Source organism: Microcaecilia unicolor, chromosome 3, assembly GCF_901765095.1.
Source record: "Microcaecilia unicolor chromosome 3, aMicUni1.1, whole genome shotgun sequence".
Lineage (NCBI taxonomy): Eukaryota > Metazoa > Chordata > Amphibia > Gymnophiona > Siphonopidae > Microcaecilia > Microcaecilia unicolor.
The window spans coordinates 352,127,734-352,152,965 of NC_044033.1; the positions used below are offsets into that span (position 1 = coordinate 352,127,734).

Here is a 25,232-nt window from a genome sequence, read left to right on the forward strand (position 1 = left end):
CTATCCTAGTATTTTAGTTCAGCAATTACATACTTTAGGTGCCTTTACACTCACTTTAGGTGAGTGGAGGAGTGGCCTAGTGGTTAGGGTGGTGGACTTTGGTCCTGAGGAACTGAGTTCGATTCCCACTTCAGGCACAGGCAGCTCCTTGTGACTCCAGGCAAGTCACTTAACCCTCCATTGCCGCATTGAGCCTGCCATGAGTGGGAAAGTGCGGGGTACAAATGTAACAAAAATAAAATAACTTAGGCAACCTGTAGCATAGAATAGCATAGCAGTAGTTCTTATATTCCACATTTACCTGAAAAGGTTTCAACGCAGGTCACAAAAATCAAGATTAGGACATTTTTTCCAAGAATTACAATAGAAGTCTAATTATATAAAATAAGTAATGTAACTCATTTACATGTTATGAATTTTGAAATAGATAAATTTTGAAACGTTTCCTAAATAACCTATAGTTTAAAGTATGTCTGAGCTGAATAGGTAATTCTTTCCATAAATTTGCTGCCTGATACATAAAAGAGGAGTCTATTAATTGCTTCGACTTCTTTCCCTTGGGATTTGGAAAATTAAAATAATATGCATTACGAATGAAATAGGTACTGTTTGTTGTGGAAAAATTAAATAAGTCATACATATGTATCTTGAGTAGAATACAGTAAAATTTAAACAAAATTCTGGCCTCAGAAACCAATGAAGACAAGTCAAATAAGAAGACATATGATCAGTATTCAATAATGGAAAAAATCGATCGCACAGTTGTATTTTGAATTGTGTATAATTTTTTCAAAACTGATTTAGGGCAGCCAGTAAAAGTGATATTACAATAATCAATTTGCAAATGTTAGATAGCCAGAACTAGTAACTGAAAACGGTTTTCCCTAAAAAACAAAATAGCGATTACAACATGATTTTCTCATAAGGAGAGAGGGCTTTTTTTTTTAATTAGAAGGTTCATATGTGGGGAAATGGGACTTGATATACTGCCTTTCTGAGGTTTTTGCAACTACATTCGAAGCGGTTAACAATATATTCAGGTATTTATTTTGTACCAGGGGCAATGGAGGGTTGAGTGACTTGCCCAGAGTCACAAGGAGCTGCAGTGAGAATTGAACTCAGTTCCCCAGGATCAAAGTCCACTGCACTAACCACTAGGCTACAGAGTATTGTCAAATTGATTCCCCAAGATCCTTATTTCTGATGAAAACTTATATTCTTTATCTTGTATTCTTATTGAATTTTCCTGTAATGGGCTAAGATGATCTCTTATCAGTAAGAATTTTGTCTTCTCCACATTTAACTTTAGATGATGTGTTTGCATCCAGCCCTCTATTAAGCACATACTGGAATGAATATCATTTTTGGTCAATTCAAGAGAAAATGAAATAGGAACATGGACAGTTATGTCGTCGGCATAGATGAAAGATTGAAACTGAGCATTTTCTAATGTAAAACCAAGAAAGAACATGAAAACATTAAAACAAAATAAGGGAGAGTGGGGAGCCTTGTGGCACCCCACGTGGATTTGTCCGGCTTGTTGAAAATTCATAACTCGTTCTAACCCTGTAGTTTCTATTAAGGAAGCCCTTTTTTGTCTACACTATTTAGAGCAGCATTTTGCAACCTGTGCACCGCGGCTGCTCCACAGGTGTGCCGCGGGAGTTTTCTGTCACTCCTGTCCTCTCCCCAGCCAGTGACCTGGCATTATAAGATTTCTGTAGTGGTTGGCGGCAACAATTCAGACAGCCTGCTAGGATGAACCACTGAGACTTATCTGACGTAACTTCCCTCTTCTGTTTGGTTAAAAATTCTCTGAATCAGTTTAATACTGTACTGGTCACACCCAGTTCTCTTAATCTATATAACAATTTTGAATGATCTACTGTGTCACACCGCTGAAATATCAAACTGAAGGAGAGCCACCTGTTGTTTCCCCTTACTCAGACAACTTCTAACCTCAGATGTTAAAGTTAGCAACAATGCCACTGTACTATTCTGAGATCTAAAACTATGTTGAGCAGAATGCCAACTATCAGTTAAATACAGAAAGTTTACTTATTTCTTACATTAGATGGTTTTGAACCAACATTTGTTTTCCCTGCATTGTTATTGTTTCTTGATTTGATTGTCCTGCCTTTCTAAACAAAATAATAATAATAATTTTAAAACATTTCTTGAACTCAAAAAGTAAGTTTGTCAATTGTTTATTAACCATGAACTCCAAAAGTTTAGCCACCTAAGGAATACTAGGTCTAAAATTATCCACAGTTGTAAGATCGGATCCAGTAGCTTTAGGTACTGGAGTTAAAACTGTCAGCCAGTTTATCAGGATAGGTTCCAGCATTGAGCAGCAAGTTAATAAACTTGGTTAATCAAAGTGAAACTTCCGCAGAAATAGATTTAAATAAAAGAGGGGCAAATGTCCAGAGAACAAGCCTTATTTGAAAGCTTTACCAGTGTATGGGTGCCTTTCATTTTTACAATCTTGGACCTGACAGTGCCCAAAGGGATATTCACATACATTAAATTTTTTCAGTCTTCTCCCAATCTGTCTGCTTGAAAAACTTTATCCCAGAGTATTTCTTCAGCAGCTCGATTTTGGCATATTTAGGGCCCCTTTTACCAAGCTGCAACAAAAGGGTGTTTCTGATGCACGCTGAGTAAGTTTTTTTCAGGAAATGAATGTGTGGCAAGTGAAGCACTTGCCATGTGGCCATTTTGGGAGGGAACCGTGACCGACACCTATTGAGGTGGCGGTGAGGGCTCCCACGGTAACTGGGCAGCACACGGTACTGCCCGATTACCGCCAGGTACACTCCGGCGCTGCAAAAATAAATATAATTTTGTAGTGCTGGATATGGTGGCGCACTGGGGGTAGGAACTACCGCCGGGCTGTTGCAGTAGCCTGGCAGTACTTCCTTTTTAGTGAGCAGTAAGGCCATGTTGGGCTTACCACCACTTTGTAAAAGGGGCCCTTAGATCTTTGCTTTGAATCCATGTCATACTATATCAGCTCAGCTACAGTGCTTGGACATCAGAGGACTCTATTTAACGTATTATGGGTCGTCTTAAGGCAATTTTTGAAATGGGAGCCAATTTTGGGGTATTATGGCAAGTACATAAGTACTGCCACACTGGGACAGACCAAGGTCCATCAAGCCTAGCATCCTATTTCCAACAGTGGCCAATCCAGGTCACAAATAGCTAACAAGATACCAAAAAAGTTCAGTACATTTTATGCTGCTTATCCCAGAAATAAGCAGTGGATTTTCCCCAAGTTAATTTAATAATGGTCTGTGGACTTTTCCTTTAGGAAGCTGTCCAGACCTTTTTTTAAATCCCGCTAAGCTAACCGCCTTTACCACATGTCTGACAACGAATTCCAGAGTTTAATTACATGTTGAGTGAAGAAACATTTTCTCCAATTTGTATTAAATTTACTGCTTTGTAGCTTCATCGCATGCCCCGTAGTCCTAGCATTTTTGGAAAGAATAAACAAACGATTCACGTCTACCCATCCCTCTCCACTCATTATTTTATAGACCTCTATCATATCTCCTCTCAGCCATCTTTTCTCCAAGCTGAAGAGCCCTAGACGCTTCAGCCTTTCCTCATAGGAAAGTCGTCCCATCCCCTTTATCATTTTCACAAAGTGTGAATCAAGACTTTTCGGTTCCTTTCTTAATTACTTTCTGAAACTTTTTATAATTGTATTTTAACGTTGAAAGTGCAGAGTATGTGTTGTAGATCAGTGTTATATTTAACCTATTTTTTTTACATTATTTATGGTAGAATTTTAAAGTGTCATGCTGTAAAACAGGGGAGTAGCCAGACCCTGACGCGAGGGGGGGCCAGGGCCCAAGGTGGGGGGGGGGCACATTTTGGCTCACCTCCCTGCCACTGCCCTCCCGCCACCACTTCCACCCCCCCCCCTTGCGGGTGCTACCGCCTCCCTGCCGCCACTGCTTCTGCCCCTCCCCCCGCCGCCCCCCCCCCCCACCTCCACCACCACTGTGAAGGTACCTTGACTGGCAGGGGTCCCCAACCCCCGTCAGCTAAAGTGTTTGTCCCGCACTGGTCTCACATTGGCCGGCAAACACCTTTTTCAGGTACACTATGTATTTCCCTGTCCCTGGAGGGCTCACAACCTAAGTTTGTACCTGAGGCAATGGAGTGTTAAGTGACTTGCCCAAGATCACAAGGAGCAGCAGCAGAATTTGTACTGTGCTTCCCTGATTGTCAGCCGAATGCTAAATTTGCTAGGCAACATCTCTACTGCATGCATTTTGAACTGCACTGTTTAGACAACAACACGTGAAAAAATGTGCAAGAATGTGAAGACTTTTACAAGAAGGCGTGGCCTAGTGGTTAGAGCACTGGTCTTGACATCTAGAGGTGCCCGGTTCAAATCCCACTGCTGCTCCTTGTGATCTTGGGCAAGTCACTTAACCCTCCATTGCCTCGGGTACAAAATTAGATTGTGAGCCCTCTGGGGACAGAGAAATACACAGTGTACCTGAATATAACTCACCTTGCGCTACTACTGAAAAAGGTGTGAGCAAAATCCAAATAAATAAATAACTCCTGAGCTGCAGGCTTTGTAGTCCAGCCTGTTGCCTGCATTAGCATTGCACTCACATGTAGACTGCTGCCAGGGTTACTTTTCATTTCATGTGTGGCATGATAATTGAAGTGATTCTACAGGAAGACGTCACTTGTGGCAAGGCACTACAGAGGGGAGCAACAGCTAGAGGGAAATGTTCTTTCAAGGCCCTTGTAGGGGGTTCATTCCATCCATTAATAATGTAATGATCCATAGACTCCCAGATGAGCCACATCTTGCATAGTTGCATTAATTATGGAGAAATGTTAACAAAGATTCAAGAAAATGTATCAGCTGTAAAAAGAACACCTTCCAGTTGGTGCTGAGAAGTCAGGCACACTGATGTTTAGTCTTTTGCTGAATAACCTTTATGATCGACATCTTTTGTTATGGTACTTTTTATTTAAAGCTGCAATTTTTACATTTAGGGATGAAGTTATCAAGCTGTGTGAGGACAATAACCCACATTATTTGCCCTGTAACATGTTTTAAAGGGCACTGACACAGGTTGTCTTGCCCTAATGCTGTGTTATTTAAGTCATCATGGATTAAGATGCAAAATTTGCAAATGTATGTAAAGCAGCTCATTACTGCTTTTTGCTGGGGTTATTTTACTGCCAAGGAGCATCTGGGCTCAAAGCTCTGACCTGATGCTCTGGGGCTGCAGCTTAAAGCAGTGGTTCCCAAACCTGGTCCTGAAGGCATCCCAGCCAGTCAGGTTTTCAGGATATCCATAATGAATATTCATGAGAGAGATTTGCTGTAATGGAGGCAGTGCATGCAGATCTGTCACATGAATATTCTTTGTGGATATCCTGAAAACCTGACTGGCTGGGGTGCCTCCAGGACCAGGTTTGGGAACCACTGGCTTAAACGGCCATTTGGAGCTGTAAGCGTCCTCAATCCTCAAATCTCTCCCCCCCCCCCTATCATTACCCATCCTCCTAACCCAAAGTTCCCACCCCTCAGTCACCCGACCCCCCTGATCCAATATCCCCACCCCAACCCCTGGAGGCCTACTGGCCTGTACCTGGTGATCCAGTGGGTCCCTGGGCAGGATTCTGATTTTGGAGGGTGAGGCTTTGATTGGGAGGTTGGGTAATGATTGAGGGTGGGGGGTTGATGATGAGGGGGAGTTGATTGCTCCAAATAGCCCTATAGTACTGATTTCATTTTAAGATCAGCTTGTAACTCAGCGTTGATCAGACAGTTTCAGTACCTGAACAACATAATTTTTTTTTTTTCAATTTGAAGGAATTGAAAATATCAGAACATCTATTTGTTAAGAAAAACAAGACATTTCTGTCTCCAGGCTTCTGTCTTCATCAGACAGAAAGGGGATATGCTGGAAGGTGCTTCTGGGAGCCCCTTGTTAAATTATTTAATGACAAGAAAGTGTGTCTTGTAGCATGGAGAACAGCTGGTGAAAACTCCTTGGCAAAAATAAAGAAAAGGCTTGGAAGTGCCATAAAACATTGACAGCAAATCACTGGGGAAAAAGATGAAATTTTCTGGTTTTAATTGACCAATCCCAAATATAAAACAGCCCCATCATAAGAATATAAGCATTGTCATACTGGGATAGACCAAAGGTCCAAGTCCAGTATTCTATTTCTGTCATAAAGCAGATATGAAGCCATTTTTTGTTTGATTTAACAGATTTCCAGAAGGATTTATAGGGCTAGCAGAATCTTTTTTGGAGGCAACAATAATTATAATCGAAAGTTGTTTTCTGTGAAATCCGAAGGTCTGTCTGGGTGCTGTACTTCTAGCAGTTCCCAGGCTCCCTGCTGAGGCCAGTTAGGGAGCTGCTGCCAAAGCTAGGCCTTCATTAAGATCCGGCAGCAGAGCCACAGCACTGCCAAGGGAGAAACTGAGCTTACTGGCAAGTGCCAGCCCCTGAAAGAGAGAAATGTTTGTGCAGTTTTCCCGTACTCTCTTTGACTATACTGAGAGGGGTAAGAATTAGATCTTTTCAGTTTAGTCATGGGATTACCCTATGCTGAAAGTTTCACTGGCCTTTATTTTAGCAGCTTTATAGAAAATATTAGGGGAAATGCCTTGTAGAATAATGAAGGAAAATGAACGGTGAAAGAGTGCACAGTTCACATTAAATGAGTTCAAAATGAGTGCATTGCTTCCCTTAATATCTTGTAGGTAGGGCTGGTTTTAAATTTTAAGCACCCTTAGGCAATAAGGAGAGAGGAGGGAAGGATTCCTATTCCCTCCTACCCCCCTTCATATCCAAGCTCTATTTGTCTTCCAAAACAGTAGTGGCAGCAACAGCCTCCCAACAGCAAGTCCGGAGAGAAAATTCAGCACAAGGATTCAAGGCCCTGCAGCATCCAACTCCCTGTTACCATGGAAACATGAAAACCCATGCAGGAGGCAGGGTGATGCTAGGTCTGCTGGAGCACAAGGACCAAGAGGCTGAGCACTGAATTTTCTCTTGATAGCTGTTGCAGGGTTGACACTGATTGCAGATAAATGGTGGGTCTAGATGGAGGTATAGTGGCAGTAATGCTCTGGTGCCTACTAAAATTTGGCACTGGAGGCAGTTGCTTAAACTGCCTATGCCTAAGTTCAGGCCTGCTTGTAGAAGGAAACATATTTAACTTAGGCACAAAGGATGATGATGTGGTCATATGTAATATGTAATTTATCCTTAAAATCGAGCGTGGTACTGGAAGATTGGAGGGTGGCCATTGTAACGCCAATTTTTTAAAAAGGTTCCAGAGGCGATCCGGGAAATTATAGACCGGTGAGTCTGACGTTGATGCCGGGCAAAATGGTAGAGACTATTATTAAGAACAAAATTACAGAGCATATTCAAAAGCATGGATTAATGAGACAAAGTCAACATGGATTTAGTGAAGGGAAATCTTGCCTCACCAATCTACTACATTTCTTTGAAGGGGTGAACAAACATGTGGATAAAGGTGAGCCGGTTGATATTGTGTATCTGGATTTTCAGAAGGCGTTTGACAAAGTACCTCATGAAAGACTCCAGAGGAAATTGGAGAGTCATGGGATAGGAGGTAGTGTTCTACTGTGGATTAAAAACTGGTTAAAAGATAGAAAACAGAGAGTAGGGTTAAATGGTCAGTATTCTCAATGGAGAAGGGTAGTTAGTGGGGTTCCCCAGGGGTCTGTGCTGGGACCGCTGCTTTTTAACATATTTATAAATGACCTAGAGATGGGATTAACTACTGAGATAATTAAATTTGCTGATGACGCAAAGTTATTCAAAGTCGTTAAATTGCTGGAGGATTGTGAAAAATTACAAGAGGACCTTACGAAAGTGGGAGACTGGGTGTCTCAATGGCAGATGACGTTTAATGTGAGCAAGTGCAAAGTGATGCATGTGGGAAAGAGGAACCTGAATTATAGCTATGTCATGCAAGGTTCCACGTTAGGAGTCACAGACCAAAAAAGGGATCTAGGTGTCATCGTTGATGATACGTTGAAACCTTGTGCTGCTGCAGCTAAGAAAGTAAATAGAATGTTAGGTATTATTAGGAAAGGAATGGAAAACAAAAATGAGGATGCTATAATGTCCTTGTATTGCTCCATGGTGCGACCGCACCTCGAATATTGTGTTCAATTCTGGTCGCCACATCTCAAAAAAGATATAGTGGTATTAGAAAAGGTGCAGAGAAGGGTGACGAAAATGATAAAGGGGATGAGACAACTTCCGTATGAGGAAAGGCTTAAGCGGCTAGGGCTCTTCAGCTTGGAGAAAAGGCGGCTGAGGGGATATGATAGAGGTCTATAAAATAATGAGTGGAGTTGAACGGGTAGATTTGAAGCGTCTGTTTACGCTTTCCAAAAATACTAGGACTAGGGGGCATGCGATGAAGCTACAATGTAGTAAATTTAAAACAAATCGGAGAAAAGTTTTCTTCACTCAATGTGTAATTAAACTCTGGAATTCGTTGCCAGAGAATGTGGTAAAGGCGGTTAGCTTAGCGGAGTTTTAAAAAGGTTTGGACGGCTTCCTAAAGGAAAAGTCTATAGACCATTATTAAATGGACTTGGGGAAAATCCACTATTTCTGGGATAAGCAGTATAAAATGTCTTGCCAGGTATTTGTGACCTGGATTGGCCACTGTTGGAAACAGGATGCTGGGTTTGATGGACCTTTGGTCTTTCCCAGTATGGCAATACTTATCCCAGAAACTTTGGCATCCTTTATTGCACAGCTTCCCAAACTGTGGGTCGCAGCCCCAAACAGGATATTATCCTTCACCGCACAAGTGTCACATGCTTTCTGCAGCCACGTGAATTGGGGTTATGGGCACAGAAAGATTGGGAAGTGCTTCTCTATTGCCTCACGGCAAACTGGATGAAAACAAATATGCTGACCAATTTAGAAAGCATAAATCAAGGTTCAGATCAGGCTGCAGCCTATGATATCACATTTTATTGCATTTCCAGTATTTTGGATTACTGCAATGCATTGTGTACCAGTTTACTGGAAAAAATTTGGCAAAAGGCACAGATTACTTACTTGTAGCAGAATGTTCCTTTGATAGAATGATACATGACCTGACAACTGGGTGACACCATCCAATGGAAGCCACAGGAGAAAAGTCTAGAGCTTCTAGGAGTTTGAAAGAGGAAACACTGTGCATGTCCGTGACTTCCTACAGGACACTGTACACCTACTTAACTTAGTTTTCTCTGAGGACAAGCATGATCACAATTCTCACAAGTGTAGGGTTACCATATGGCTCCAGAAGAAGGAGTATACATTGATCCAGTTTGGGTTTTGCTTCCATTCAAAGCAATGGAAGTAAAACCCAGACTGGCTCAATCTGTCCCCCTTTTTCTGGAGCCATATGGTAACCCTACGCAAGTGGGACTCCTAACTATAGGCTGCTGAAAGACTTTAGACAGGTCTGGCCAAACTATGAGCTTTTATGGCCAAAGCAATATGCCAATGAAAACAAAGCAAGGCCATACACCAAAGCTTAGAAATAATACAATTTCAATTTAATGTAAATCACATATACATTACTCAATAACCCATATTAAAAATTCAATCCATATCAAATCCCAGTACATCTGTGTTTCAGCTCACATAATTAAAATATGTATATACAACAGAGAGAAGATATGCAAATGTCTTTTTCAAGCACTAAATAAGTATAATGTGTGTGTGTATATAGATAGATAGATAGATAGATAGATAGATAGATAGATAGATAAAAAATCCTTAAGAAAAATATTAAGAACCTTTTGGCCGTTCAAGGGAGCTACAATTCTCAAAATCAATTTTGAAATACACTAGAACATATTTTTTAAGTAAAAATGTTTTTGTTTTCATGAGAAAGATATCTTATCTCACTTTCAACCAGACAGAGGAAATATACCAGAACTAGTACTGTATATCTACTGTATCTGGAAATACACAAAACATACTCCAGGCAATATTTATCCAGTGGCAATTAGCGTTTTTTTAAACACCAGCATCCATGGACTAAATTGGGCCTTGATATTCAGTGCAACTCAGGTGACAGATCATCCAACAATCACCCAAACAAGACTTCCTGATCCAATCCCTCCACTCCCCCAACGCCCTGATCAGCCAAACAAGACTGCCCAATCTGTTCCCACCCTCCTTTCCCCAGTATTTCATGGTAGTCTAGTGGGACAGGGCAGGAATGGTCCCCTCATGATCCTGCCTTGTCTGGCTCCAGGTTCAAAATGGCAGCAATGATCCCGTAGCGGTAGTCTCACAGTACTAAAACTAGAGAGCAGCCTTCCCTATAAGTGATGCTACCATCACTGACTTGTCTGATGTTAATCTCTTGCAAAACTTCTCTAACTTTGCCTTCAGGATATTCACTATTGCAATGACAATGCCCAGAGTGACCCTTCTTGAACTCAAGTTCCTCCATGGCACCCTTGAAGGGCTTCAGGACTTCTATGATGAGTCATGTTTGCCCAGTTTTGATGATCCAGGGGGCTTTCAGTACATAACATAAGAACATAAGAGTAGTTATACTGGGTCATACCAATGGTCCAAGCCAGATCACAAGTAACTGGCAGAAACCCAAATTGTGGCAGCGTTCCATGCTACAAATCCAAGGGCAAGCAGTTGCTTCCCTATGTCTGTCTCATAGCAGACTATGTACTTTTCCTCCAGGAACTTGTCCAAACCTTTTTTAAACCCAGAAACGCTAACTGCTGTTACCACATCCTCCAGCAAAGAGTTCCAGAGCTTTTCATTGAGTGAAAAAATATTTCCTCCTGTTTGTATTTCCATAAAACTTCCTTGAGTGTCCTCTAGTCTTATTTTCTAGTACCTATCTTGGTGTTCAGTGGCACTTGATGGAGGGCTGCTCATTGCTTCACCAACTTCTCCAACAGGAAATAGTTGGAATGCCACCTGGTGCCAGCAGTGAGCAGATGCACTGGTGCCTCTCTTGCTTCCTGCTTTGCATGTGGTCCATGCCTGCTGTTCACTGGCTGGGGAAAATAATTCCTCTTTTTGTGTACTTCTTGATCAGTAGTGTTAGGGCAGGGCTGCTACTTCTCTTGGTCTTTAGGACCCACTGAGTCTCTTACTACCAAGTTCAGTAAATGTGCAGAGCATTGAACACCATAAAATGGCTCCTCCTTTACTTAATCTCCTCCTTCCTATGGTCTGCAACAACCATGCTTGTTGCTCTCTAGCCTACCTGTCATTGCCCTTATTTCTGCTAAGATATGGACTGAGATAGGGCTACCATCCATCATGTGCAGTACAGTCCAGTTGTACCTTGTCTTCCCACTATACCTGTGCCTGCCACTACCTCATTCAGCTTCCACCAGGGTACTGTCAGGGAGAGGGTAGGTATTCAGAGCGTTCTGACTGGTCCAGATGTCACTGTTGAAGTGCGTGCTCCTACCCTCTGTCTTGACCTACTATTGCCTGTAGCTGGTTATGTCACTGATTATACAGGCTGGGGATCATCCACCTACTACTACTACTATTTAGCATTTTTATAGCGCTACAAAGCGTACGCAGCGCTGTACATGTTGTTCATGTAGCAAGCCACAAACCTCATGTTCCCAAGCACCTGAAGGAGCTGGTCATCCAGGGGAATCATTTTTCCAATGCACTGTGTCACCACTTTCAGTACTACTGCCTGACTTGGGACAGTGATGCTACACAGCATCCCATCTCCTTTATTGTGTCTTGCTTAGAGAGGCATTGGGGCCGAAGGAGCCAGCTTTTCAAAATTGTTAGAGATGCTAAATTCAAAACTAATTACCCCTTTCTGGATGCAGTGAAGGAGTTTGCCCAGTATTCGAAGTGCTGAAGCACCCACTGCACCCTGCTCACCTGCTGCATCACTGGGTGAAGAGGCAGGGGACTCATGTTTGTTCTGTTTCCAGTAACTTTCCTGTTAAACTGTTTTTCCCATGAGGGCTGCGTTGGATGACATTATCTAGCTGTGTGGACTTGTGAATCCTGTTTATTGTTGTAGATTCTAGAATACTGTTGCCAGCTCTCTCCAATGGAGGGATGGAAACGGTTACCTATAAAAGAGGAATCAAATTCAAAATGACCACCATGACATTTAAGACACTTGGGAATCAAAGACTTTTTTTTTTTTTTTTGAAGGGTTGTTTGCATTGATGTACTCCAGCGAGATGCTGATGGTTCTCCCAAGGCAATTAATTAACAATCCCTTCAATGAGATGTATCTAAAAAACTGAAATAGCGTGTGAGGGGATTTTACAGTGGTAGCTCTAGCATGGAATTTCACTTCTTGGGAATCGTTGAATGGAGGAAAATTTAAGGGCCTGTTATCTGCACTGCAATATATATATATATATATATATATTTTTTTTTTTTTTTTTTTGAAAACTCATATTTTATTAAATTTTTTGTCAAACAAAGAAAACATTTAAACAACAACAGCTTTCCAATCCCACCCCCTCCCACCCTATAGCCAGTATCCAGTTAGCAAATTATCAGTTACAACAACTAAATTCAGACGATACCAAGAAGTTGGCGTCCAGCTCCAGCTGTCAACATTGTAGTTCATTGAGCAATCCACTGTGTTAATTGAACAGTCAGAGAATCCAAAAGCAGGATCCAGATCTGTATAAACTGGATAATCCTTTTACGACTAGCCCCCAAAACAGAAAGGTGTTCCAACTGGAGCAAATGATGCATTTGATTCCTCCAAAGCTGCAGGCACGGAGGTTCAGGATGTATCCACTGTAGCAGAATACTCTGCCATCAAACAGGATTTACAGATAAAGGATACCTGTTCCTCACTAATCTGTTCCAAGTCCAATAAACACAATTTCTCTGTTTGGGGCATAGCATGATGAATAAGGTGTTCTAAGTGGTCCCACAGCACGTTCCAAGAATGAGCAATATTCGGGCAGGACCACTATCCTAGCCAGATTTAGGACATGCTCTGCAAATATTTTTTATTAAATTGTACATCTTAATTGGACTACCATATTAGATGCAAAATTGGACTTGGTAAATGTTACATTGGTTTCACACACACAAGAAAAAAAGATCTGATTATTGATAATGAGAGATATGATGGTCTGGAGATAAAGACTATAATCCTATCTCTCCTCTGATGGTGCTACTGTAAAGAGGTTTAAAAAAGAAGATTAAGCCCATCTGGGGTTTAACTGGTGTCCTGCTCCTCTCTGAGTCTGTTTTTGGCCCATTTTTCATTTTTAATATTGCTGACCAGTGGTTATGGGGCCAGACTGGGGCATTCTGCTGTTGCCCCAGGCCAGCTCCTGTTTCATTGGGACCCATTTAGGGTCCGGATTGGGTCATGGAGTAGAGAGCAGCCGAGATGCAGCTGGCATGGGTTTCAGCACTGCCAAGAATAAGGAGAGATGCAAGGCAGCCAGCAGGAAAATGCCTGGCTTTAGGCCTGTCCTGCTGGAGCTACTATACATGCACGCTGAGTCCGGTGGATCCAGCGTATTTGCAGAAGAGGTCCAGGAGCTCCGAGAGGCCACATTTGAAGCTGGGGCCTCAATTTTTGAGGCTTCCCAGTGGGTTTCCATGGCCTAGCACGCCTAAATACGATGGATGAGGGTCCACCGAGGAATTGAACCACTGGGTAGATGTGTGGACAGACAGCTGTGTCTGCAAGCGTGAATTTATTCTAACCTGTGTAGAAAATTTGGTAATTTTTCATTGAATTTTAGTGGTGATTTTGGGATGAAATTGAGAAATTTAGTAACCATAAGTGGGTTTTAAATTTAAAAATTTGGACTGGATCTTCTTGAAGTGATATGGATGATGGTATGGTTTTTATTAAGATTTTGTGTAAATTAGACTATGTTTTATGAAGAAAACCATTTTTCCCATTAAAGCCGATAGGGAAAATGGGTTTCAAAATGGAGATTTTCACCAGATTCCAAACAGTAAAAAAAAAAAAAAAAAAAAGAACATTCCATGTACATGTGCCCGATTGGCTGCAGAGGGTCATGTGGCAAAAACCAAAGCCTGGTTGCCTGAGGAGCCCTGGATGTCAGCTGTAATACCACTAAGGCATCCACACTACTAAATAAGGAGACCTATTACTAAAGTGCAGTTAAAATCTGGGCTTAGTGTGTTTTAACATGGGACAGCCCTGCGCTATAAGGAGGTCTTTTACTAAAGTTTAGATCGAGTTACCTGCAGCAGGGCCTATTTTATTCCTATAGACCCTGCTGCAAATAACTCGAGATCAGCTTTAGTAAAAGACCCCCTAAGCCCAGATTTAGCACAGAACTTTTGGGGTTGTAAAAAAAATATATATATTTTATTGCAATTTGTGCCCTAATGTTCCCATTAGCGCACAGTACCCGCAAAAAATTAACAAGGGAGCACTTACTACTTCCTGTGTAAGAGGCACTAACCGGCAGATGATCAAAAGCCCCGCACTGTTCCAGACAGCGCTCTAAAATAGCGCTGGAACAGCACGGGGCGCTATTAAACCTATGATCAGAGATAATGCATGCAAATTTAAGCAGCGCAATTATCTCTGATCATGGGGTAGAAGTGCGGGCGAATTGAATCCTCCCACACTTGTTTGACAGGTCTGGGCTGTCAAAAGACCAAACCTGTCAAATACAGGAGCTGGAGGTCCATGGGACCACCAGGCCCTGACTATCCCTGACAACCACTAGGCCCTGACTACCCCGAGCAATGGGGGCTGGAGGTCCGGCAGACCTCCGGTCCCCCAGACGATCCCATCCCCCCAGGTTCAGGGAGGGCTGGAGATCCGGTGGTTCTCCAGCCCCCCCCAAACCCCCAGAAAATGGTCCCTGGTGGTCCAGTGGCCGCCGGCCAAACCCCCCCTCTCCCAGCGAGTGACGGGGGGAGGGGGGCTGGAGGTCGGGCGGAGCTCCGGTCCCCCCCAAACCCCCCCCCCCCCAGCATTCTCTGTCGAATCCCTGGTGGTCCAGCGTAAAAAAGAACCCCCTCCCGGTCCCCCTACCTTTTAGTTAGAAGAGGGAGGTAGCCTGCCTCCCTCCTGTTCCTTGGGTTGATGACGCACAAAATGGCGGCGCCCAGCCCCGTCCAGTGCATCCTGGGAGGCGCTGGGCGGGGCTACAGACCATATAAGGGAGCATTCGCTCGCTTCGCTCGCTGGGAGGGGGGGGGGTTTGGCCGGCAGCCACTGGACCACCAGGGACCATTTTCTGGGGGTTTGGGGGGCTGGAGACCCACCGGTTTGCTTTGGGGGGAGAACGGGGGCCTGCCAGCATGCAACTGCATGCTGGACAGGGCTCACCATTCCTCCCCAATGATCTGCAAACCCTAACTCCAGCTCGGAGCTGACGTAGGGTTTGCCGCGGCCAGCGACCCAAATTTTGGCGCGCTGGCCGCTGATCATTGGTGATGAATGCGCTAAGCCCTGTTTGGTATGCATTTGCATGCTACTTGCGCAAAGAGCCCTCGAGCACGTTGTTTCACGCACTCAAGGGCTCTAATCATGGGGCGGTAGCAAACGCCGGTGCTAGTATGGCGCTAACAGCCTCTAGCGCCGGCGTTTGCTTTTGATCATCTGCCTGTAAGTGCATCTGTTAACTCTGAATTATCCAGTTAGCCATGCAAATCCTAATACACTAGCTGGATACCGCAGGAAGGCCCACTTTCCACCTGTGACTTGCGCCTCTGAAAAATATTTTGAAAAAAATCGGTAACTAAATTTGCAGTCAGTGATATATGTTTTCTTTAATCCTTTTCAGCTTTCGTCTTTTATTAATAGTAGGAGAGTCATTTCTAGCTCGCCAGAGAGAATGGCAGTTTGAAGTCTGTATAGTTCAGTTCAATTTAGCTGGAGAGTCAGTCACCTGCTACATAGTGCTTTTTCTTTTTGATTATAGCATTAGCATTTTTTCCTTTAATTTTCTGTTTGTTCTCCTCCCCACAGTGTCATGGACTGGACATAGGTTAATAATTTTCCTGTAATATTGGTTATTTCATTTATAGGCTCTAGAATGAGCTTTCCTATGTTGCTGTACGAGAGGCATCTTACATAGTAGATGATGACGGCAGAAAAAGACCTGCACGGTCCATCCAGTCTGCCCAACAAGATAAACTCACATGTGCTACTTTTTGTGTATACCTTACCTTGATTTGTACCTGTCCTTTTCAGGGCACAGACCGTATAAGTCTGCCCAGCACTATCCCCACCTCCCAACCACCAGCCCCGCCTCCCACCACCGGTTCTGGTTGTATTATCTGAAATTTCAATAAATAACTTTTTTTGTTAAATCTGTAACACACAGGTTAGTGCATGCAAACAGGCAAAATACAGCGAAACGCTTTAATACGTTTCTGTGGTAGCCTGTTAGTGAGTTCTAACCATGCCTTAAGGGCTTAACGCCCTTTAGTAAAAGGGCCGATTTTAAATGCATTTCTAGAATATGTGATTTTTTTTTTTTTAAATGAGAAATTTTGTTTTCTCACATTTTGTTGGAGTTTGAAGTGATTGCCTTATCAAATAGGGACAACATACACCTATGCGTCTTCCTTGCCAAGGTGCCCTTTATAAAACTACCCTCCACTTGTATACTGTAATAATAATAATAATTGCAAAAACTGCAATAAAACCCCTTAAGGTCGGGCAGCATATAAAAAAGTCAAATGGAAAAGAGCATCTTCGGTACCAAGGACTGATTTGTACTGCAGTGTATGGAGAAGAACTGCACTGTCTCTCATTTACATGAATAGAATGACAACTTTTGCTACTAATTATCCATAATGATGGGGAGCTCATTTACCTATTTATCTCTCAACATATCCTTTCACCCTTCTCTCTCTTGCAGAAGCACATTTGTTTTGTTCTCTTTCTTCATCATTAGCGAGCTTACAGTATGAAAATGTATTTATTAAGACAGATAACATGCTTTCATGGCACACAAGAGTCACCTGTGTTACCTCACTGATGTTATAAAATCTCAGTCTCATTAAATTATTCTTGCTGTGAGTGGAGACAGTCGAATGAGTCAGTTTATTTCCTTTTGAAGTTCAGAAAATAGGGCTTTAAAAAAAAAATAATAACTATCCGAGAGAGACCACTATATTGTTGCCAATTAATTATTTTCATCCCTGGTTTCTCTCCTCTCCCTCCTCCATCCCCCACCCCCGTTACACAGGAAATCTGACAAAACATATGAAGTCTAAAGCGCACTTGAAAAAATGCCTGGAGCTTGGCGTAACAATGACTTCTATGGATGATACAGAAGCTGAAGAAGCCGGTACGTCATATTGAGTTCATTTCATTTCGCTTGACTCATGAGGAAGTGAATAGACTGCCTACACAGACACATTTGGACAGTTTTTATTTTAAACGGTACCACCTTTTCAACACTGTGTTGCAATGAACTCAGCTTCAGTTGACCATGGAAGCCCGGATTTAAATAATTTAGCAGAGTGAATAGATTTTGTTCTGTTAACCCTGAATAACTGATGAGCATTTAGCCCTCTACAGCAGGGAGGTAGGGGATTTAATGGACATTCATTTCTAAATGTTACAAGGCCTGAAATCAGCACCTTTGTATATCAGGCCTGCAATGTGCTTCCGTTAATTGAGCTTTAGGATAAATTTTCCTCAAGTTAGATTTGTGTTTTCATATAACCAGAAAGTATTCATCTCGGTAGTCATTAGTGTTGTTCTTGAAATGCTTATCCAGTGCTAGAAATCATTTTAAAAGCATCTGCATATGTAAATAGTGTAATTTGCATGTGTAGATTCACTACATGTGTTTCAGAAAGCACCATCTGTACTTTTAGATGCAAGAGATTTCAAGGGGGCGTGTTGTGGACATGGTTTGGATGGGACAAAATAGTATACATGTATTTCTCATTTTACAATGAGAAATATAATATTTATCAAAAATAGCTTCTCCATTAGCTTTTGCATGTATTCCAAGGCAAGCAGAAGTTTCATAAAAGTGCTTGTTTTGGCTGGGGTTTCAAACAACAGATCGAGGGGGTTAGTGCCCTTAATCCCCCATATTTTATTTTTGCCTTCTAATTGGGAAAAAAAACTTGATCGGCTTCTCTGCTTAATTGACTCTATGGTCCCTGCTTACAAAGGCGTGCTAACGTTTTTACTGTGCGCTAAAAACTAGCATGCACTAACCGTGTAGATGCCCATAATATTCCTTTCAGCGTCTGCACGGTTAGCATGTACTAAAAACACTAGCGTGCCTTTGTAAACATGGTCCTCTCTGTTTTCTGGTAGTCACTATACATTTGCATGCTGACACTTTTATATATATATGCAAGTGGAACCCCTATGCAAAATGGGTAGGAATATCTCAAACAAACCAAAGTGAGGCAGTCTGTAGACGGTATGTTCTAGTCAGTTTATTTTATACTTGTGTGGTCATACTTATTAGTGTGCTACCAAATGGTTAGGTGCATATCTTTAACCCACACCAGCCTCATTTTAGACAGGTGATAGAAGCAGGAATTGAGACGTGCAGGTTGGTACGTCTCAAACGTTTCGCTAGTATTTTAGAACAGAATCTGCCAACGTAGAGCCTGTTCTAAAATACGGGAGAAATCGACATTTTTATGCTGGCTGCATGCAGCATAAACATCCACTTTAGAAACAAATGTATAGAAAATGAAAGCTAGCACATAACTGGTTATCTTTGAGATGTTGCAAACATAACCGGTTATCATCCTGACGTCACATTGACTGTTTTTTTTTCTTTTTTTGCCAGTTAGCTATTTTGGGGGCAATTAAGGGGGCAACCCCGCCATCCCTTTAGTGGAATGCTGCTCAATAACAGCAAATCCTAAGCATGATTGGTAGCAGGTGTAACTTCCAACATCAATGTTTAGTCTCCTGAAATGGGGAATAAAATTCTGTAAATTGCCACACCCTTGTCCTGCCCAAGACATGCCCAGCCCACATTCCCTTACCATTTGCATGCACTTGGGTTTGATACGTGCATAAGAAAGCTTGTGTAAAATGGAGACTTAGATGTTTATGCAAGATAAAGTTTAAGTACTGGTTTATGCACATGTCAAATGCAATTAGGGCTTGTAAACATTTTTTTGAGACACTACAGCTTTCTTTGTAAATACATCTTCTTTTTTTTAATGCTTTCTAATGATTTACATGTAACTGTTTCAGAAAATATTGAAGACCCGCATAAGGAAGAAAAGTGCAGCATGGCAGGTTTATCAACAGATCACCAATTCTCAGATGCTGAGGAATCAGATGGTGAGGATGGAGATGACAACGATGATGAGGATGATGAGGATGATGATTTTGATGAACACCAAGGAGAGACCACACCAAAAACGAGGTCCAGGAGCACCAGCCCTCAGCCACCCAGATTTTCCTCGCTGTCTGTTACAGCTGCCATGTCTCAGAAGGCTTCACCTGAGAGTTCAGATTCGATGGGTCACGCTTCACTGATTGGTTACTTGGCTACTTTACCTAGTATACAGGTTACTCCCCTTATGACAGCTGGTGACTCATGTAGAGATGCGCGGATGATGGAGTATCAGAGACTTTTCCACAGCACATATACTGATTTGGAGCATGACAAGGACAGGTTGGACATACCAAGCTCCATGGATGAAGACTACGTGCTTTCGTCAGAACCCAGCACATCTCCTCATGATTTCTCATCCTCCAGCCAGCAGTCCTCACCAGGGTACGATTCCTCACCATGTAGGGATAATTCACCAAAGAGGTATTTGATGCCTAGAGGGGATTTGTCACCTAGACGGCATTTATCACCAAGGAGAGATATTTCACCCATGAGACACCTTTCACCCAGAAAGGAAGCCGCATTAAGGAGAGAGTTGTCACCAAGAAGAGATGTGTCACCAAGACGTCATTTGTCACCAATTAGGCCAATGTCACCTGGAAAGGATATCTCTGTGAGACGAGATCTGTCTCCAAGACAAGAGAGAAGATACATGACATCAATTAGAGCAGCCTCACCTAGAAGGGCTTCGTACCATAGTCCAAGTTTGCCCCTGATTCATTATTTACAGTCTGAATCGCTATCATTGGGATATCACACGGTAAGTATAAAACATTTCATATTCTGATTTATTCACAGAAGTAGCACTGTTTTGTCATCTCCTGTTGTGTTCCTCTCCATCGTTTTACCTTTACCCATGACAACTGGGGGATTGCGCAATATGGAAGTGATTTTATAACAGCACACACACACACAAAATATGTGCATAGTTTCTATTGGGCAGGCTTTGCCAAATTTTCATACACACTTCTACTTTGAAAATTACCCCAGGGAAAATATACACCTGGTCTTTGGCGCTTACAGATGTTCAGGGTTGATTTACACATATATGATCCAGTTTTCAAAAGCATGCACAGATACCAGCTCATAAATAATTTCCCAGCAGATGGACACCTGCTTGGCCATTTAGTCAACTTAAAAGTATTCTGTGCATACGCGCAGTCAGTATCAGCTTTATTAACCCCGTGTCCTAATACCATGTGTCTAAAGAGAATCCACATACAGTGGAGAACTCAATAGATCCCACGAGTCGTGAAACAAAAAGTAAAAAGGTGGGAAAATAAGTCAGGCTATCCAAAGGATGGAACCAAATGTTTTTTGTAAAAACTCGACACAACGCAGATCTCATTTGCAGATCTTTGGAATCTTTTAGCTGCGTTTCGAGATTACTTTTGAATTATCATTCTTAATCTCAATTTGACAAATAAGACTCCTGATGTAGGCCTTTCGGCCGAAACACAACGTTGTGTCGAGTCAATTTTAATGTGTTATTGTTATATTATTATTTGTTTAAAGCCTAATAAATTTTGTTTTTTTTACAAAAAACATTTGGTTCCATCCTTTGGATAGCCTGACTTATTTTCCCACCTTTTTACTTTTTGGCTAATACCATGTGTACCATAACCCCAGGGAATACACTGTACATATTCAAGTCAAATGATAAAAATTCAGTGACTTTCTTAAAACTAGGTTACCTACTGGCTGTCCGTTCTACTGGTGTCTTTACTGGAAATCTTCTATTGATATCCCCCTTTTGTTCGGAACTTCTATGTTTACTAGAGTCTCATACTTGTGCAAGAGATGCCAACAGCACACAGAACTCAGGGTGCCAGAATACTTGAGATTTCCAGTATGAAGCTGCTGCGGACAGATGAACCAGTCTCCATATTTACATCTGTGCTATAGAGAGCAGGCAGATTGAATTTCTCTCTTCCAACACCCTACCTTTTGCCTCACCAAACGTAAAGCGGAGATTTAGTCTAGATAGAACTACATTCATAAAAGGGTGCAGCCATTATACATCATCATAAATAAAACAACTGAAAAAGCATTTCAATATACTTTAAAATGTTCCAGGTTCTGTCTTTTCCAGTTGCCATCTTTCCTCATAATTTTTGTGGCTTCTCTACTTTTGGTATATGCTTCTGACACTACTATTTGACCTACCTTTTCTTTATTCTGCTTACGTTTTATTGGTAATAAAATAATGGAAGGCAAAAACAAATGTAGGGCCTGATATTCAAAAATAATAATAATAAAGGGTGAGTACCCAAATATATGCTTCTAAGCTAGGCTTCTAATTAGTTTTCCTGTTTTCAGCCTAACTTAGGAACCCACCTCATCTGTTTTCAGCTGAAAATTCATCTTAATTTAGGAGCTTAAAATCTAAGGAGGTAATATTCAGTCTGCGGCAGTCAAAGGTGTTTAAGCTGCTGATACCCATGAGCAGAACTGAACTTGGATATTCAGTGCCAGGCCTTGTCCGGGCTCCGGCATTGTATATCCGGGTAGATGCGGTCATCAGGAAGTTAACTGTTCACCAGCAGATATTCATATTGGCAGATAAAATTAAGAAGCCTTTTTGTTGTCTTAACTTTATCCACTGAGGGCCTGAGGCACAAAGCTTACCGTGGTTGCAGTGTTTGCTTTAGACCAGTTGCAGCTGGTCTGAAGCAAACATTATTTAGCGTCTAATGCATGTGCCATAGTAGCTACTGAGAATCCCACGCAAATGTATTATAATGAGCTCATTAGTATTATAATGAGCATTCTGTGTGATGCACAGAAAGGAATGCCTACCTTTAAGTCATTAAAACTGAGCGTGCATATGACGTGAGAGGAAGCAGGGCAGGCAATGTGCAGAGAGCAGTGCTGGAGCAAGGCTTCAGCTTGGTGGGGTTTGGGGACCCCCGCCAACCAAACCAGGGACCCCGGATCCAATTTTGGGGCCCAGGCCCCCAAGGCACCCTCGTAGTTACACCACTATAAGGAAGGCTGTAAGGGAAAATAAGTTTGCAGGGCTATTATGTGGCTATCTTGGGTCAATCACTGTTATCAATGAATTTTTGTTTAGAGATTTTATTTTGTTGTCTTGGAGATGTGTTTTAATGATTGCGTACATGATTTTTGTGGTCCACCAAGGAAGTAGAATTGTGTGCAATAAAAATTTGGATAAATAAATTGATGTTACAAGTATTTATTTTAGTTGTTTCTGTTCACAGAGCTTACGAAAAGGACTGTCTCAGGTTCCTTTCTTCAGCCTTTATGGAGAAAAAGATGGGGTTCCTGAATATCAAGGTTCAAACCACCTCCCAGAAGGTCATAACGACCATGTCTTCAGTCACCTTCCTCTTCACTCCCAGCAGCAAGTGCGAGCTCCTGTCCCCATGATTCCCATTGGGGGCATTCAGATGGTCCACTCAATACCAGCATCTCTGCCTGCTTTAGATCCCCAGCCTACTGTACCCCTGCAGATGAAAGGCTCTGAAGAGAAGAAAAGCATGATTGCAAATGCTTTGAGGGACTGCTCCACCATTTCTAAGCACCCTTCCCAGGCCACCTCCCAAGATGCTTCGTCTGGTGCATCACTTTCCCCGTTACTCTCTCTGAGACAAAGCATGTCAGAAGACAGCCCACATCCTATAGAAAGAGAACAGGAGGAAAATATACAGACTTGTACAAAAGCCATTGCCTCCCTCAAAATTGTCGCAGAAGAAGCTGCTTCCTTTGGGGCAGATCAGCTCTCTAGGGCTCTTGAAACCCAATCAAAAGCTTTGGAAAGTGCACAGCTTAGCATTAGGCACTTTAGTGGATCTGAGCCTGGCCTGCAGTCGGCCGGTGCCTCGGCCACCCAATCTGACTTGCACGGTGAAAAAGACACTTTTGGTACATCACAGGCTGCATTAACACATTCTGCGTTTTACAGTCAAAGCGTAGAGGTCAAACAGTTAAACTTTCAAGGTGGGAAAGATCCGCAGGCGAGCACACAAGAAGGGAAGGATCTAGCACTAGAGAAGAGCAAAAGGCATTGATTGGAATGGCATTTAGAATGTACCATGAATCATAGGAGCCAACTTTTCAGTACAATTGGGGGTGCTAAACCCAATAGAAATGACCCCTCCCTTGACACACTCGAGGAGTTTGGTCAGTGTTGGGAGTGCTCAAGCAGCCAGAGGTAGAAGAATACAAGGTTAGGGCATGTCTGTGCTCAAGATTCAGCAGTTTGCTAGTACGTATACTTTTGTCATAGCAGAAAAGACATAACGTACAACATGTCGTGAGCCTGACCAAAATTACATTTGAAATTATCTTATTAGGTCTGGTACTTTTAAAGTGTACAGATGTTTGTGCCTTTTCTTTACTTTGCTTATATTCTTATAAGCACTTTTTTTAGCAGTAATTTGTAAATATTTTAGAATTTGTGTATCTGCTTTGTAATAAATGTAATTCTTTCCCCCTCCCTCCCCCTTTTTGGACATTTGGGTCTAAATGATGTAAAGCAAAATAGCATCAATATATATGTGAGGTTGCACTAAGATATTTTTATATGATTAAAACTGAACAGCTTTTATGTACAGCTAATGATTCTGTAATACTAATATTTATTTACTTTGTTTCATAAATTGTACATTTTTTTTCTTAATGTTGTGGATTTCTTTTCTATGTGAAGCATGGGGTTTACTGTTGCGTAATTTAGAACAAAAATGAAAATGTATAGTGTAAACAAGATATTTAACGAGAGTACCTTATCTTATTCTGCACTTACGCATTAGTTAAAAACAGAGAAAGAAAAAAGATTAAGAATATATCGGTCAGTTTTTAACTCCTATCCTTTTTTTTTTTTGTCTTTTGTTTGCTGGATTGATTATAACTTAAGTGCTGGTCGTGATTTTAAAATGATAGTACCGTAAAGCATTAAATGTAAAACAGTGTGCTATTGTGATGGGTTTTTTCCAAAGCTTTATAAACCAGTTATAAATATATTAAAAGTATTTGGTCTTATGTGAACATGTTGATCTGTATACTCAGTTATAATATATGGGAAACATTCCACCCCATGTAAATATGTACAAGTGCATCACTGGTACAATTTTATGTAACTCTCGGTTGGACACTAGGTCACCCCCTAACTGTACTGGAGTGTCTTTAAAAAAGGTGACAAAGCACATCTGACCGTATGAAGATGGATTATCTTTGTGCTATTTAGTGGATTATAATTCTGTGAAACCAAGTTTGTATATTGAATTACAATACATTAAGGAGTGTTCTTTAAAAAAGAAATAAATGTACAGTTATATGAGGGTTGTGTATTGTATGGTTTTGTGCCTGTTACAAAGTTCAGAATTCAAACTCCAGCAATGTGGCATACCTTTTCTGTTTAGTTTTTGTTTTAGTGTTTTCTTGGGAGGTTTTATTTGGATATGGGGGTGAATTTCAACTGATATGGCACAGAAAGTACTTGAGTAGAAAGTTTAAGTAGGAGATGACAGTGAGCTCCCTGACATAGTTTATGACTAGATAATAAACTGTGAATATTTTATCCTTCAGTAAAATCAGGATCATTTCATCATGCATGTATCTATCCCATGTTCTGCTGATGTGTGAACTGGGCGCTGACTAACATACCCAGTGTACCTGAAAGTAACTCAACCTTGAGCTACTACTGAAAAAGGTGTGAGCACAATCTAAATAAAAATATACCTTGACATCAGAGAGTGTTGGCACACTTGCAAGATCATGTGACAGTCAAGAGTCTTCTGTTCATATCAAACAACAGAAAATAATCCATGAAACTTTGACAAATATTTATCATTATTGTGGTGTACATTGAATTATTCTAGAACAGTGGTTCTGAACC

The 25,232-nt window shown here is 41.6% G+C and overlaps 1 protein-coding gene across 3 annotated transcripts in view; it reads left to right on the plus strand.

Moving 5' to 3' along the window:
• HIVEP2 (HIVEP zinc finger 2) overlaps positions 1-24,934 on the plus strand; it is a 401,117-nt gene extending 376,183 nt beyond the window's left edge. For all 3 annotated transcript variants that reach the window (XM_030198499.1, XM_030198500.1, XM_030198498.1), the window contains exons 7-9: positions 17,237-17,338; positions 19,231-20,135; positions 22,597-24,934. In XM_030198499.1, the coding sequence (XP_030054359.1) occupies positions 17,237-17,338; positions 19,231-20,135; positions 22,597-23,406 (1,817 nt within the window). In that variant the 3' untranslated portion in view covers positions 23,407-24,934. The remainder of the gene's footprint in view (positions 1-17,236; positions 17,339-19,230; positions 20,136-22,596) is intronic.
• Positions 24,935-25,232: the final 298 nt, after the last annotated feature.